The sequence below is a fragment of the Lonchura striata genome, chromosome 19 (assembly GCF_050655825.1).
Source record: "Lonchura striata isolate lonStrDom1 chromosome 19, ASM5065582v1, whole genome shotgun sequence".
Lineage (NCBI taxonomy): Eukaryota > Metazoa > Chordata > Aves > Passeriformes > Estrildidae > Lonchura > Lonchura striata.
In genome coordinates, this window is record NC_140721.1 from 10,673,978 (window position 1) to 10,686,271 (window position 12,294).

The 12,294-nt window shown below is 51.9% G+C and overlaps 1 protein-coding gene across 4 annotated transcripts in view; it reads right to left on the bottom strand.

The window, feature by feature from the left end:
• The window catches only part of CALN1 (calneuron 1), a 150,834-nt gene that overhangs the window by 102,457 nt on the left and 36,083 nt on the right, over positions 1-12,294 (bottom strand). For all 4 annotated transcript variants that reach the window (XM_085557124.1, XM_085557125.1, XM_021533213.4 and 1 more), the window contains one exon: positions 3,502-3,626. In XM_085557124.1, the coding sequence (XP_085413250.1) occupies positions 3,502-3,626 (125 nt within the window). The remainder of the gene's footprint in view (positions 1-3,501; positions 3,627-12,294) is intronic.

The following is a 12,294-nucleotide window of genomic DNA, read 5'->3' on the forward strand; positions in this document are numbered from 1 at the left end:
GTCTGCACAAACTGTGCCATGATTTTATGTCAACCAACAAGAGCCAGAAAAATCCATGTAAAACAGCCCCTCCCAGCCTGCATTCATCATTTCATGCATAGAAACCTCCAAGCACGTGGCAGTAACATCCACCCCAGACCCCTCCATGCTCCCCAGTCCCTCAGAGCCCGATCATGGTGCCACTTCCAGACCTGGGCTGGCTTTCAGAGGCTGGAATGGCTGCTGGAGGGCAGGGATGGATGGGATATTGGGAATTAGGAATTGTTCCCTGGGAGGGTGGCACAGGTGCCCAGAGCAGCTGTGGCTGCCCCTGGATCCCTGGCAGTGCCCAAGGCCAGGCTGGACAGGGCTGGGAGCAGCCTGGGACAGTGGGAGGTGTTCCTGCCATGGCAGGGGTGGCACTGGGTGGGCTTTGAGGTCCATTCCAATCCAAACCATTCTGGGATTCTGGGATTCTGAATATTCATTTGGAAAATAACCTCTCAGAGAAGAAGCTGAGCAGTACTTTGGGTGTTCACCCCAAGCCCTGGGCTCTTCCCCCTTACAGGACTTGAAATCAGAGCTCTTTTCTATCTCCTGATCTCCCTATTCTCCTCCAGCCCCCACCTGCAGCTGCAACAGGGAGAACTCCTGGGAATTCCCTCAGGATGAGCTGGGAGGGGGTCAGGCTGCAGCACTGTCCCCCTGCAGCATCCCAGAAACCCTTCCCAAGTGAACAGTGCTGACATACACAGTGCCAGACACAGAAAAAAAAGAAATCTGCTGGAAAGAACCCAACAGATCAGGCACTTGTTGGAGCCTTGAGTGCAGAGGAACGTTACAGAAAATTCCCAGTGACTCCTCCAGCTCCAAACCTATCATAATTTCATCTGTGTGACTGGAATTTCTCAATAGGCTGGAACTCCCTCAGGACCAAAATCTCATTGAAAAAGAAACCAAGGAGAATTTTGGCATCTCTTCCCCAGCCTGGGAGATGAAATGCAAATCTGTTATTGGCATCGAGCTCTCACAGCTTGATCCATCCACAGAGCTCCAATAGCCTGACATTAACTTCTCAAGGAAGAACATTTTGTTACTCATCCTCAGACAGTTTATGCTTAAAGGCAGAAAGACTAATTCTGTTTGGGGTTTGGGCAGTGAACCTTCCCCAATTACCAGCAGAGTCAGGCACTGATCTGGTATTAGAGACAAAACACAAGGAGATGGAGACTGCTGACTTCATTTTAAATACAAATTCCAGAGGCTGAATATTGCTGGCACATGGAAAAGCATCTCCAGCTTCTTCTGCTGCCCTGGCTTTTCAGACACTCATCCCTTTGGTGCCACTGCTGTGTTTGCAGGTGGAAGAAGATGACCTGAGGTGCGCTGTCCCAGAGCTGGGGACATCCTCACGCCAAAGGCACAAAGAGGAGTGGAGAGCACGGGAAAAGCAGGGAATAAATGGATGCTGAGGTGAAGAGCTGTGCCCAGCCTCCCGGAGCAAGAGGAGAGAACGATCCTCAGTGGGATCCCACCTCAGTGGGACTGCAGCCAACAGCACTGGGCTGCTCCTTCTCCCGAGGCGGCTCCTCCACCCTCATTTCCCTCATTTCCCTTCATTAAGAGCAGCGATCCATGGTTCTGGATTCTTCCAGGGCTGGGCTCCAGCTCCTCCCGCAGCTCCCGCGGACAGAGCCGTGCCCGAGGCTCCTGGATCGGGATCGGGACAGCAGGGGAAGGGGGACTGGGGCTGGATTTGGTTCCCTGACCCAGCACAGCCCGGTTCTGTGACCCAGCCCAGCCCGGTTCTGTGACCCAGCCCAGCTCGGTTCCCTGACCCAGCACAGCCCGGTTCCGTGACACAGCCCAGCCCGGTTCCGTGACCCAGCCCAGCCCGGTTCCCTGACCCAGCCCAGCCCGGTTCTGTGACACAGCCCAGCCCGGTTCTGTGACACAGCCCAGCCCGGTTCCCTGACCCAGCCCAGCCCGGTTCCCTGACCCAGCCCAGCCCGGTTCTGTGACACAGCCCAGCCCGGTTCCCTGACCCAGGCCGGTTTCCATGCACACAGGGGATGCAGAGCAGGGATGAGCATCCCCCATGCCCTGCCTGGCCCTGCCGGGGCTTCCAGCCCCGTGGCCACTTGGAGCAGCTCCTGACACATCTCTGCAATCTCACAGGCAATTCCAGCAGCCTGGAATGGGAACAGGGCTAAGAGACAATCCTTGTTTGTGCTCAGAGTGAGTGCAGGACCTCCTCCCACCTCGTGTGAGCTCAGCAGCCCCAACAACCCACACAGGGACAGGGCAAAGCTGTGCCTTGGCCGTGCCATTGGCATCTTTGGGGTGAGGAGAACTTGGGCCAGCTCAGTTCAGCTGAACTCAAACCTTCAAGCCAAGCTCCAGGAGAAGAGCCCAGAATGTGACTTTGGCAGTGCTGGGGATTCTAGGTCTGAGCTGAGCTGCAGTGAAGTAGTTTCTCAGGTTGTCTCTCATCTAAGCTGTGTCCTCACACCCTCATTGGGAAGAGGAAAACACTGTTGGTACCTGAGCTAAATTCATGTCAAGCTCACAAACCCAAATCCAAAGGCTCTGAGTTGGAAAGGCTGGGAAATGAAGGTTTGATTTACCAAAGCACGAAAGAAAAGGGCCAGGGTAGTCAGAAATGTTGGCCTCCTGTTTCTCCAAAATGCCTCCAGGCTGTCCTAGAAGGACCAGTTCCACTTTACACCCTTCCCTTGATCCTTCCCTCAAAAAGTTCTCCATGGAGGCCCCTGATTCTGACCATGGCTTGTACCAAGTGTCCACTGGAGAGCAAACCAAGAGCTCCAATTCATTCCACAACACTCAACGACATTAACTCTAATTATTCACCTCAGAAATTCTCCTGGTGAACCACAAATCCTCTACAAAAGAGACCTTCTCCCCTGGACCCGATGGGGACCTGAACCTCTGCCTGGCCACACATCCAGGGCCAGGGCAGAGAGGATTAACAACAGCAGCTTCCAGGGGGAAAATGATGGGATCCTCCAGGCAGCCTTCCTGATGGCCTGTGCCAGACTAAGGCTGCTCTGTGCTCCCTACCACTGATCTGGAAAATGGAATTTTAAAGCTCTTTCCATCTTCTTAAGCCACAAGCCACCTCCATGCAACTTCTTACCCTGAGACGTGGAGAGGAGCCTCCCTTTGGGAAGGTTTCAAAGCAAATGAGACTTGGTGGGAAGAGCAGACTCAACTCTGCAGAGTCCCAGGGAAAGATAAAGATATCTTTGGGGCAGCATGACCCTAAATTTTCTCATTTTGCCCACAAAATGCAGGCTTAATATATCAAAAAGCTGCAGAGGGACAAAAAAGCTAAGACTAAAATCACTCCATAGCTCCCAACGCAATTTTGCTCAGGGGCGTTCTCTGTGAACCTGATCTGCTGAGCCACCCCACGTCCCACCTGCCCTTTTCCACCACGGAGAAGGTGCAGGGGAGCCTTGTCCCCCCCCAGAGCCCCATCCAGCTCTCCATCCAACTCACCATCCAGCTCCTCCACCGAGATGTTGGCCAGCTGCTCGCTGTCGCTGCCGGCCGAGAGCGAGCGGTTCAGGTAATTGCCCTTGTACAACAAGCCAGCTGTCACATGGTGGAATGGCATCTTCTCCCTGCCACCAAAACGGGGAAAAGAGAGGGTCATTGTTGTTATCTGCCTTTGTTTCGTGGCAATGCAGCAAAGCCTGGCCTGGAGGAGGGCTGGAGCAGCACCCCAGGCTGCAGGTGGGTGTGTGAGAGGTGGGCTGAGCTCGGAGCCGGGGTCTGAAGGAACAAACAGCAAAGCAGCTGCTGCCTCTGGGTGCTGGAGAGGAGTGAGGGGAGCCAGAGCAGTGGAGCCTTAGGGAAACAGGATTTCCAACACTCAGTCCTGCAAATTTCAGCCTTGGAAATAATTACAAAATCACAGAATCACAGAATAACGAGGTTGGGAGACCTCTAAAATCATCAAGTCTGACCTATGCCCTAACACCACAACTAGACCATAGCACCAAGTGCCAAGTCCAGTCTTTTTTTAAACACATCCAGAGATGGTGATTCCACCACCTCCCTAGGAAGACAATTACAGTATTTTATTATTCTTTCAGTGAAAATTTTTTTCCTAATATCCAACCTAAACCTTCCCTGACATAGCTTGAGAATGTGTCCTCTTGTTTTACAGAGAGCACAGGGCTCTGCACGGACCTGCAGGTAACAGGTCACAGCATCCTCGAGTGTTTGGGTTGGAGAGGACCTTAAAGCCCATCCTGAAGCACCCCTGCATGGGCAGGGACACTTTCCACAATCCCAGGCTGCTCCAAGCCCCATCCAGCCTGGCCTTGGGCACTGCCGGGGATCCAGGGGCAGCCCCAAGTGCTGCCCAGCAGCTTCCAAAGGCAGGGAAGGGTTTGGACAGCCCTGAGACCCCACCTGGATCATGCAGCCCCCTCAGAGGGTCCAGCCAACCACCCTGAGCAAGGTGTTTGTCACTCCAGGGCCCCAGCTCCACACCCCACTGAGAGCAGGACATCCACACTGGAGCAGGGCCCCACAAAGAACATTCCCATTTCCCAAATCTGACAGCTGAGGAGAAATCCCTCTCCATGGGAGGCTGGAGCAGTGTTTGCAAACCCCACAGGTCCCAGCCCCAGGGAAGGGTAGGAGTGAGAATTACTGTCAGCAGCACTCACTCTGTGATTTAGAAGTTTGCCAAAGTCAATTGAAATATTAAGAGGAAGATTTGTCATGCCCGGGGCTGCATTCAATCAGCACAAGCTCATCCCAGACCTATTGTGCTGCACATATCCAGCAGCAATAAATCAGCAGAGTCCCCAGAGCCACCCCGAGCTGGCCAGGGACTCCCTGGGGCTGGAGGTGGCCAGGACAGGCTGGGAGAGCCTCTGGAAGCCACCAGAGCCCCCAGTGCACGGGGCAGGGGCTGCTCAGAGCCCGCCCTGGGTGCTGGCACGTTCTGTGCCCCAGCAGGAGGTGCCACCTCTGGAATGCTGCTCCAGCCAGCAGCACCAGGGTGACCTGGCTGTGCCTCAGCCAGTGAGCCAATATACAGACAACACAGATGGATCCCATAGGAACCAAAGCCTTCCTGCTGCCTGGGCTAGGAACAGCTTTGACAAAACCCTCCAGTGGGGGAATCCAGGACATCCCTCTGGCGGGTCTGGGACCCTGGCAGGGGTCAGGAACCCCCTGGACAGAGCCCCCAGAGACACTGGCTGTGATCTCTGGCCATGCAAAAGAGTTTTCAATCTTACAGGATGAATTGCAAGCTCTGAGTGTTTGATATCAGTAATAATTAAGTGTGACACGGGTGCAAAAGTAAAGTTTTAGGGTTCTAGATTAGGGGTTCAAAGGGGACAAGCTGGAGGAAATTGGGTGTGCCTTGTCCTTTTCCTCCTTCTTCATGCCCTCCATGTCTCACTGTGGTGTTGGCATTTTTCTGTTGGTTCAGGCTGGGGACACACTGTCCAACGTAGGTGACAGATATTGGCACGTTCTTGTAAATCCAGCCCAGGGAGTTTCTGGTATTTAATGTTTGTCACATCCCACTGAGGGCAGAGCCCCACACGCTGCCCTGCAGGACAGAGCTGGGCAGGGCAGCAGAACATGTGAGAGATAAACAGAATAAACAACCTGGAAACCAGCACAGACCAGTTATGACTTCTGCTTTGGCAGCAGGGCTGACAGAGACTTTCTACAATCTTGGAATTATCAATACCACGGATTCCAGCACCCCAGGAGCAAACCAACCTGGAGACACGGGCAAGCACAGAGGGAGAGCCAGGAGGCTCCTCTTGCACTGCTCAGCACGCTCCAGGAATTTCTCTGGCAGCAATTATGTAAATAAATCCTAATCGTAATTTTAAGTATTTTTATTTGGGAGCCAGTTTGCTCCAGCAGCACATTAGAAACGTAAACAAGGGGTTCTGTTTCATTAAGCACATCTGTAATTTCCCAGCCCTTGCCAGTTTGTGGGTTTCACTCTGAGACGTTGCTCCCTCTGACACCTGCTCGGCACTAAAATGGGAATTTTACCTGGCCAAGAGACACTCAGAGGCAATTCCAGCTCTGCTATCACTGGACAGACACTTCCAGCCCTTTGCACCCCCTTCATTTGTTTCCAGGCCCACCACAAAGCGTTCAGGCAGCGACCAATTCCTGTTTTCTCTGGACAATCACCATCCCAGGGTAAGCACAGAGCTGGGAGGGATCCACAAGGGTCATCGAGTCCAACTCTTGGACAGCCCCAAGAATCACCAAAAGCAATTACAGTGAGTTTTCAAATCACCTGAGAGTTTAGGTCTGCCCCTGGGCTGGGCTTGCAGTGCAGGCTCAGTGTTTGGTGACCCCATGGGGCACCACAGCCCCTGGGCGAAGGAAACTCCAGCCCTGCACCCCCTGAGCTCAGCCACAGATGGAATAGCAGCAAACCATGGATTTAAAACATTCCTGAAAACACTTTCAAAGCTTTGGCTTCTACAACCATTAAAAAAAAAAATGACAATGCCTTTCCCCTGAGGGCTGAAGAGCTGAAAAGAGCTCCTACCTGGATCCTGTGGTGTGTTTTAGTGCTGGAGGAGAGCCATGATACCCTGGAGTGAGAAATCCTGGATTCAGTTCTGCTGCCCAGATATATGAGGCTTTTTAAAGCTGTAATATTCAGCAGAAACCCTGCAGAGCCTCTGGAACCCAGCACATCTCAGCTCTAACAAGGGATGCCCCAAAGGAGCCCAGCTCCCGTGCCAGAGTTCCCCACGGATGTGTAGCTGTGCCTCAGGAACCCTCAGCACCCTCAGACAGGAACTTAAAACTAAACCCAAGGCTCAAAGGGGGAGAAAACAGCAAAAAGGGGCCCAGGAGGGGCAGGGGGGAGAGCTCTGAAGCACTGGGATGGGAAAGCCCTTGAGGGTGGAATCCATAAAATCTTCATGGGAATGTGCAGGTGCCTGTCTGGGGTAAAAGGTCTGTCCTGGCACAGGCAGGCTGGTCCAGGCTGGAATTCCTATCCCTGGATGTGTTCAGGGCCAGGTTAGAGCAGCCTGGGACAGGGAGAGATGTCCCTGCCCATGGCAGGGGTGGCACTGGATGGGTCCTTCCCACCCAGGCCATTGTGGGACAGTATTGTAAATGCAGGCAAACCCTGGGAAGAAATTCTGATGTCTGACAAAATTCAGAAGGCTGAATTATTTCTTTATTATAACTATGCTAAAATACATCAATGTACTATATAAAAGGAGGATACTAAAACTACATACTACTTTCTCTGACTCTGTCTCTAACACAACTCTGAGAATCCAGCCCCAGGTGGGTTGGATTGGCCGCCAGGCTCAAACAATCCTCACCAGAATCCAACCAAGCCATCACCCCAGGTAAACAATTCTTCAAACACATTCCACATAGAAAAAACAAGGAGCAGAAATAGAAATTGTTTTCTCTTTCATTTCTCTCTGTGCACCTTTATGAAAAATCCTGAGAGGGAGAGAAATGTGCTTGCCACAGGACAGGCTCACTTTGAATGCAGCCGAAGTGTCCATGTCAGAAACACAAAAACCTCCTCCAGCTTCCCTGGGGCTGCTGATGGGTGTCCAGCAAGCCCCTGGGACACTCAGAGCATGAGTGGAGCGTGCTGCTGGCTCCATCCCCGTGCTGACCCCATCAGCAGCAGGGGCTGGCGCTGGGGCCAGGGCACTGACAGGGTTTTACCTCTCCAAATGTTCCATCTGAGCACTGTGCCCCCTCCTCGGGGTGCCACCGGGGCTCCTGCCCCTTCTGCAGAGCTGTCCACCAGCCCCTGAGCAGGGAGCTGGGCTGGGGCTTGGCTCTCCACCACACACACCGGGCAACTTGCAAACCAAACACAGTGGGGGGATTTGGGAGCAGTGGAATCCCCTTGAACAACATCATGAAAATACCATGAAAACATTGACATTAAACCACAAATCCCTCAAAGAAACCCTGACCAAGTGTGTGGAGATTTCCCCATGGTACCTCAATATGTGTTCTGTCACCATCTGTCAGAGCTGGGGCAGTTCTCTGCTGTCCATGGGCAGTTTTCTTTATCTCTCCCATAACCAATCCTCCCTCCAGGAGATCTCTGCTGTTCATGGCCACTGAGTGTCCCTGCATGGCTGAGAAAATTCCATCATCCATGGGGAGATGCTCCACCCAGGGGAGGAGCCAAGCATTCCTACCTGGATCCAATCTGACCTGGGCACAGCACAGCAGCCTTTGCCCCCTGCATTCCCAGAGGAGCAGCTTTCTTCCCCCTGCATTCCCAGAGGAGCAGCTTTCTTCCCCCTGCATTCCCAGAGGAGCAGCTTTCTCCCCACTGCATTCCCAGAGGAGCCCAGGCCCATCTCCCCCAGCCCTGGAGCTCCAGAGGAAAACTCCCCCCTTGTGCAGGATCCTGCTCCAGCAGAAGCACAGCTGGCACTGCAGGAGGGCTGAGCCACCCTGGGATGGGGCTGTGTCACCTCCCTGACACACAGGGGGTCAGGGCATGTTCTCACTCTGGCAGTGGTTTGGGTTTTTTTGTACTATTGCATTTGTATTTTCAATTTTCCTGGTAAATAACTGCTATTCCTATTCCCATATCTCTTCCTGAGAGCCCCTTAATTTCAGAATTGTAATAATTCAGAAGGAGGGGGTTTGCATTCTCCATTTCAAGGGAGGCTCCTGCCTTCCTCAGCACACACCTGTCTGTTCCAACTGAGGCACTCAAAGAGCCCCTCAGCAGCTCTGTGGACTGTCCCCAGGGTCCCCTGGCAGGTTCCAGTGCCTGTGCCAGGCTCCCAGCAGGTCCTGCCCCCATCATGCCCTGCCAGCTCTGCTCCTGCCTCTCAGCACAGCCACGTTTGTGGAATTTAGATTTTCATAAGCAATATCCCATCAGGATAAAAAAAGCCATCTCCACACTGCTCACATGTCTGTGGCTCCCATTCCTCACCAGCCCCTGGGCTGCTCTTCCCAAAAAGGCTCAGAGCCCACAAAACCCACATGACCATTAAACACGAGGTTCCAGGATCCAGCTCTGAGATGGAACTGGGATCAATTTCTGCTGATCCCGGATCTCCCTGGGTGGCCACCGCTTCGGAAGAGGTTCCTTGTTTCCCTCTCTCCCACGTGCAGCCCAAAGGATGCCTGGGAATCCACCCTGGGGAGTCCAGCCTGGTTTTCCAGCCTCAGGCATGGAACACACAACCTCCTTGGAGCCTCTGTGTTTGCCTTCCCCATGGAGCTGGAATTCAGGGGCTGCATCCCGGGGCTGGGAGCACCATGGCAGGATCCCGAGCTAGATGTTGAGCCCTGTGGTTTAAAACAGGCACAAATGAGGAAAAGTGGGATGAGGATAAAATGGAGATTTCCAGCTCTGCCACAGGCTGGACTGAGGGAGTCTGAGCTGGAAGAATGGGAAGCACCCCTCCATGGATGGCCAAGGACAGCAGTGGAGCACCAGCACAAGCTTTGTTCTCTTAGTCCTTTCTCAGGGCTGAAAGGAATCCAGGAATATACTGAAAATCCAGGGAGCAGTCAGGAAACTGGAACAGGAGCTGGGAAGTCCCTGAGGTCACTTTTAAACCCTTTAAAAATTCATCAAATGAAGTGACGGTGTTAAAGATGCTTCTCCCTGGGCACAGCAATGTTTGAACATCGAAAGCAGAGCAGAGCAGGGACTTTGGAGGAAATGATCCCCTTTTCCCCAGGACTGAGGCACTGCCATCGTCCTCGCAGGGAGGCTGTGTGATCCAGCTGGATCCAAAGGACAGCAGAGCAAACAGAGCCCTGGTGTCACCTGGGAAACTCCTGGGACAGCTGAGCCTCCATCAGGCACCAGCCAGGGGACACCCCAGCCTCCCAGAGAGGCTCCACTGCTATTTCTGCTCCTTTTCCATGGTGCTGTCCATGCTTCCCTCTCTCTCTAAGGAGGCTGGGACAGCTGAGGGTCATGGTTAGGCCTGGCTTAACCTCTGGCATGGGAGAGGCTGAGCTGGACTAAATCCCCACAGTTGCTTTGAAGCCAGCCCAGTTCAGGGAAGACAAAATCCATGTGCTGGGAAGAGTCACTTTGTCCCTTGTCACCTGCACTCCTTGCTGCTAACAATAGCTTTAAAGATGTTTGGGTGTTTTTTTTCTTTTTTTTTAATTTACTTTGTGCACAAACTTGGCACCTCGAGTGCAATCTGAGCCCAGCAGAGCCTGCAGGGCTCCAAGGGCTCCTCTTGGCTCGGGAGGATGCAGAGCTCAGCAAGGTGTGAAGGGGAAGCTGCAGATATCAACCAGCTCTGCTTTAATCAGGCTCAGCTCGGGGTGTGAAGAGAGCCAGGGCTGAGAGCAGGCTCAGGCTCCTTCTGGACCACAAACCAAGAGAAGTGGCCTTGGAAGGACCCTTGGGATGGGCGAGAATAAAGTCTGGTTCTTTTAAAAGAAAGCTCTAAAATAGATCATAGATGCTCCCAGGGAGGCCAGCCCTGCAGGAAGTCTGTGCTTGCTGACTACTGATCCCAGTCTTTATTGATCTCAAACCCCCAGGAAGGCACATTTGGGATATTTATAAACAGCAGCGAGAGCAGAGGGAGTTCTGGGCAGGGTTGGGCAGCCAGAGTTGCTCAGGCTGGGCTGAGAGGGCAGTGAGCCCTAAAGTTCCCTCAGAGCATTTCTGGGACACAGGAGGGCTCCCCCTTTCCTGGGTGGTTATCAGAGGTTAGACCTGGCTTTTCCACACGTATTTTCAGCAAGTGAATCCAGACAAATTCCACCTTTCACAAGGATTTATGGATTTATGGACTGCAAACACGAGATTTGAACCCACACGTGCAAGATTCACTGAACATCTGCTGCTGGGGATCCAGGAGAAATCCAAACTGACCTCCAGGGACCATTCCCAGTCCTGGCCCATCACATCCCCACCTGCCCTCAGCACATCTTCATTGCATTTGGGCTCTATCTGATCATTTCTTGGCATAAGCCTAAGAAAATATTCCTCTAATTCAGGCAGGAAATGCAGACCTGGCACAGCTGGCTTGGGATACCAACAACAAAGGACCTCATGGTGACCACGGGGTAAAAAAACCTTTACAAACAGATCATTCTCAGCATTCAAAGGTGTAACTGGGAAGAAAAAAAATAATCCTCTGCAAGGCAGAAAACGAGATCTGAGTGACAACCTCACGTAATGTACGGCACCCCAGGAGCCACAACTTCAGAAGGTTTTGTGCTGGGGTTTTTTCCCACCTTCTGCAGTAAATTTGAAATGAAAAAGCAGAGGAAGGGCACTTGAAAAGACAACCACACCTCGAACCTGAGAGCTGAGGGTGCCAGGTCAGGTATAAAATCCAGCATTTCTGGCTGGGAGCTCCCTGTGAGAGCACAGAGAGAAATCAGTTTGTTATTTTTGAACCGTGGGGGGACCTGATAACTCTGTGTGTGTCCCCAGGGCAAGAGCAGCACTCCCAAGGGGATAAAAAGACCCTTTCCACTGCAAACAGCCTTCAAGTGCCCCATTAAAGACCCAGCAGCGCTGAGTGTTCTCCTCACCCAAGCTCTGCTCAGCTCCCAAACTCATCCTCACCCTCTGCAGTCAGAAATCCCCAGAGTTTTGCTGCCCTCGTCCACTTGCTGTCACTGCTGCTGCCCCCAGTTGTGTTTAACCAAGATTAGTTAAAAGAAATTCCATCTTCCAAGTTTGGAAAGTCTCTGAGTTGATGGTATAAAGTAAAAAGAAAAAAAAAAAAGCAAGCCAGCGATGCAACAAAAATCTTTAATCTCTTCTCCCCTATAATAATTCACCTGGAAACATGAAAAAAATCAGTTTGGTAATGAAAGTTTTATCCCTGGGGAGGCCCAGCCTCCCATTCCCTCCTGTGGGACAGAACACCAGGGTGTCCATCACAGAGGGGTCCCCAAAAAAAAGCCTTTTTCAGGTGACAAGGATTTAGGAGAGGAAACCAAGGCCACAGGTTTCAAAACATGCTACAAAACCCTCTCAAATCTCCAGGCAGAAGGGAAGCTGAAGGAACCTGCACATTGGGAATTCAGGCAGACTTCTCTCCCTACGTAAACTAAAGAAAGACGGATCTAAAAAATAGTAAACTAACTAAAATTTTAAGTTTTATTTCTTTACATTATCAATAAAAAAAATGTAAGAAGTGTTCTAAATGTTTTGTTCTAATTCTTTTAGTTACTACTAATACATTTTTCCTTATACCCTTTTGAAGTTTTAAACCTACTTTACCTTTATCCTAATCCAACCTAACAAAGTAAAATAGAAAGTAAAGTAAAATCCTACCT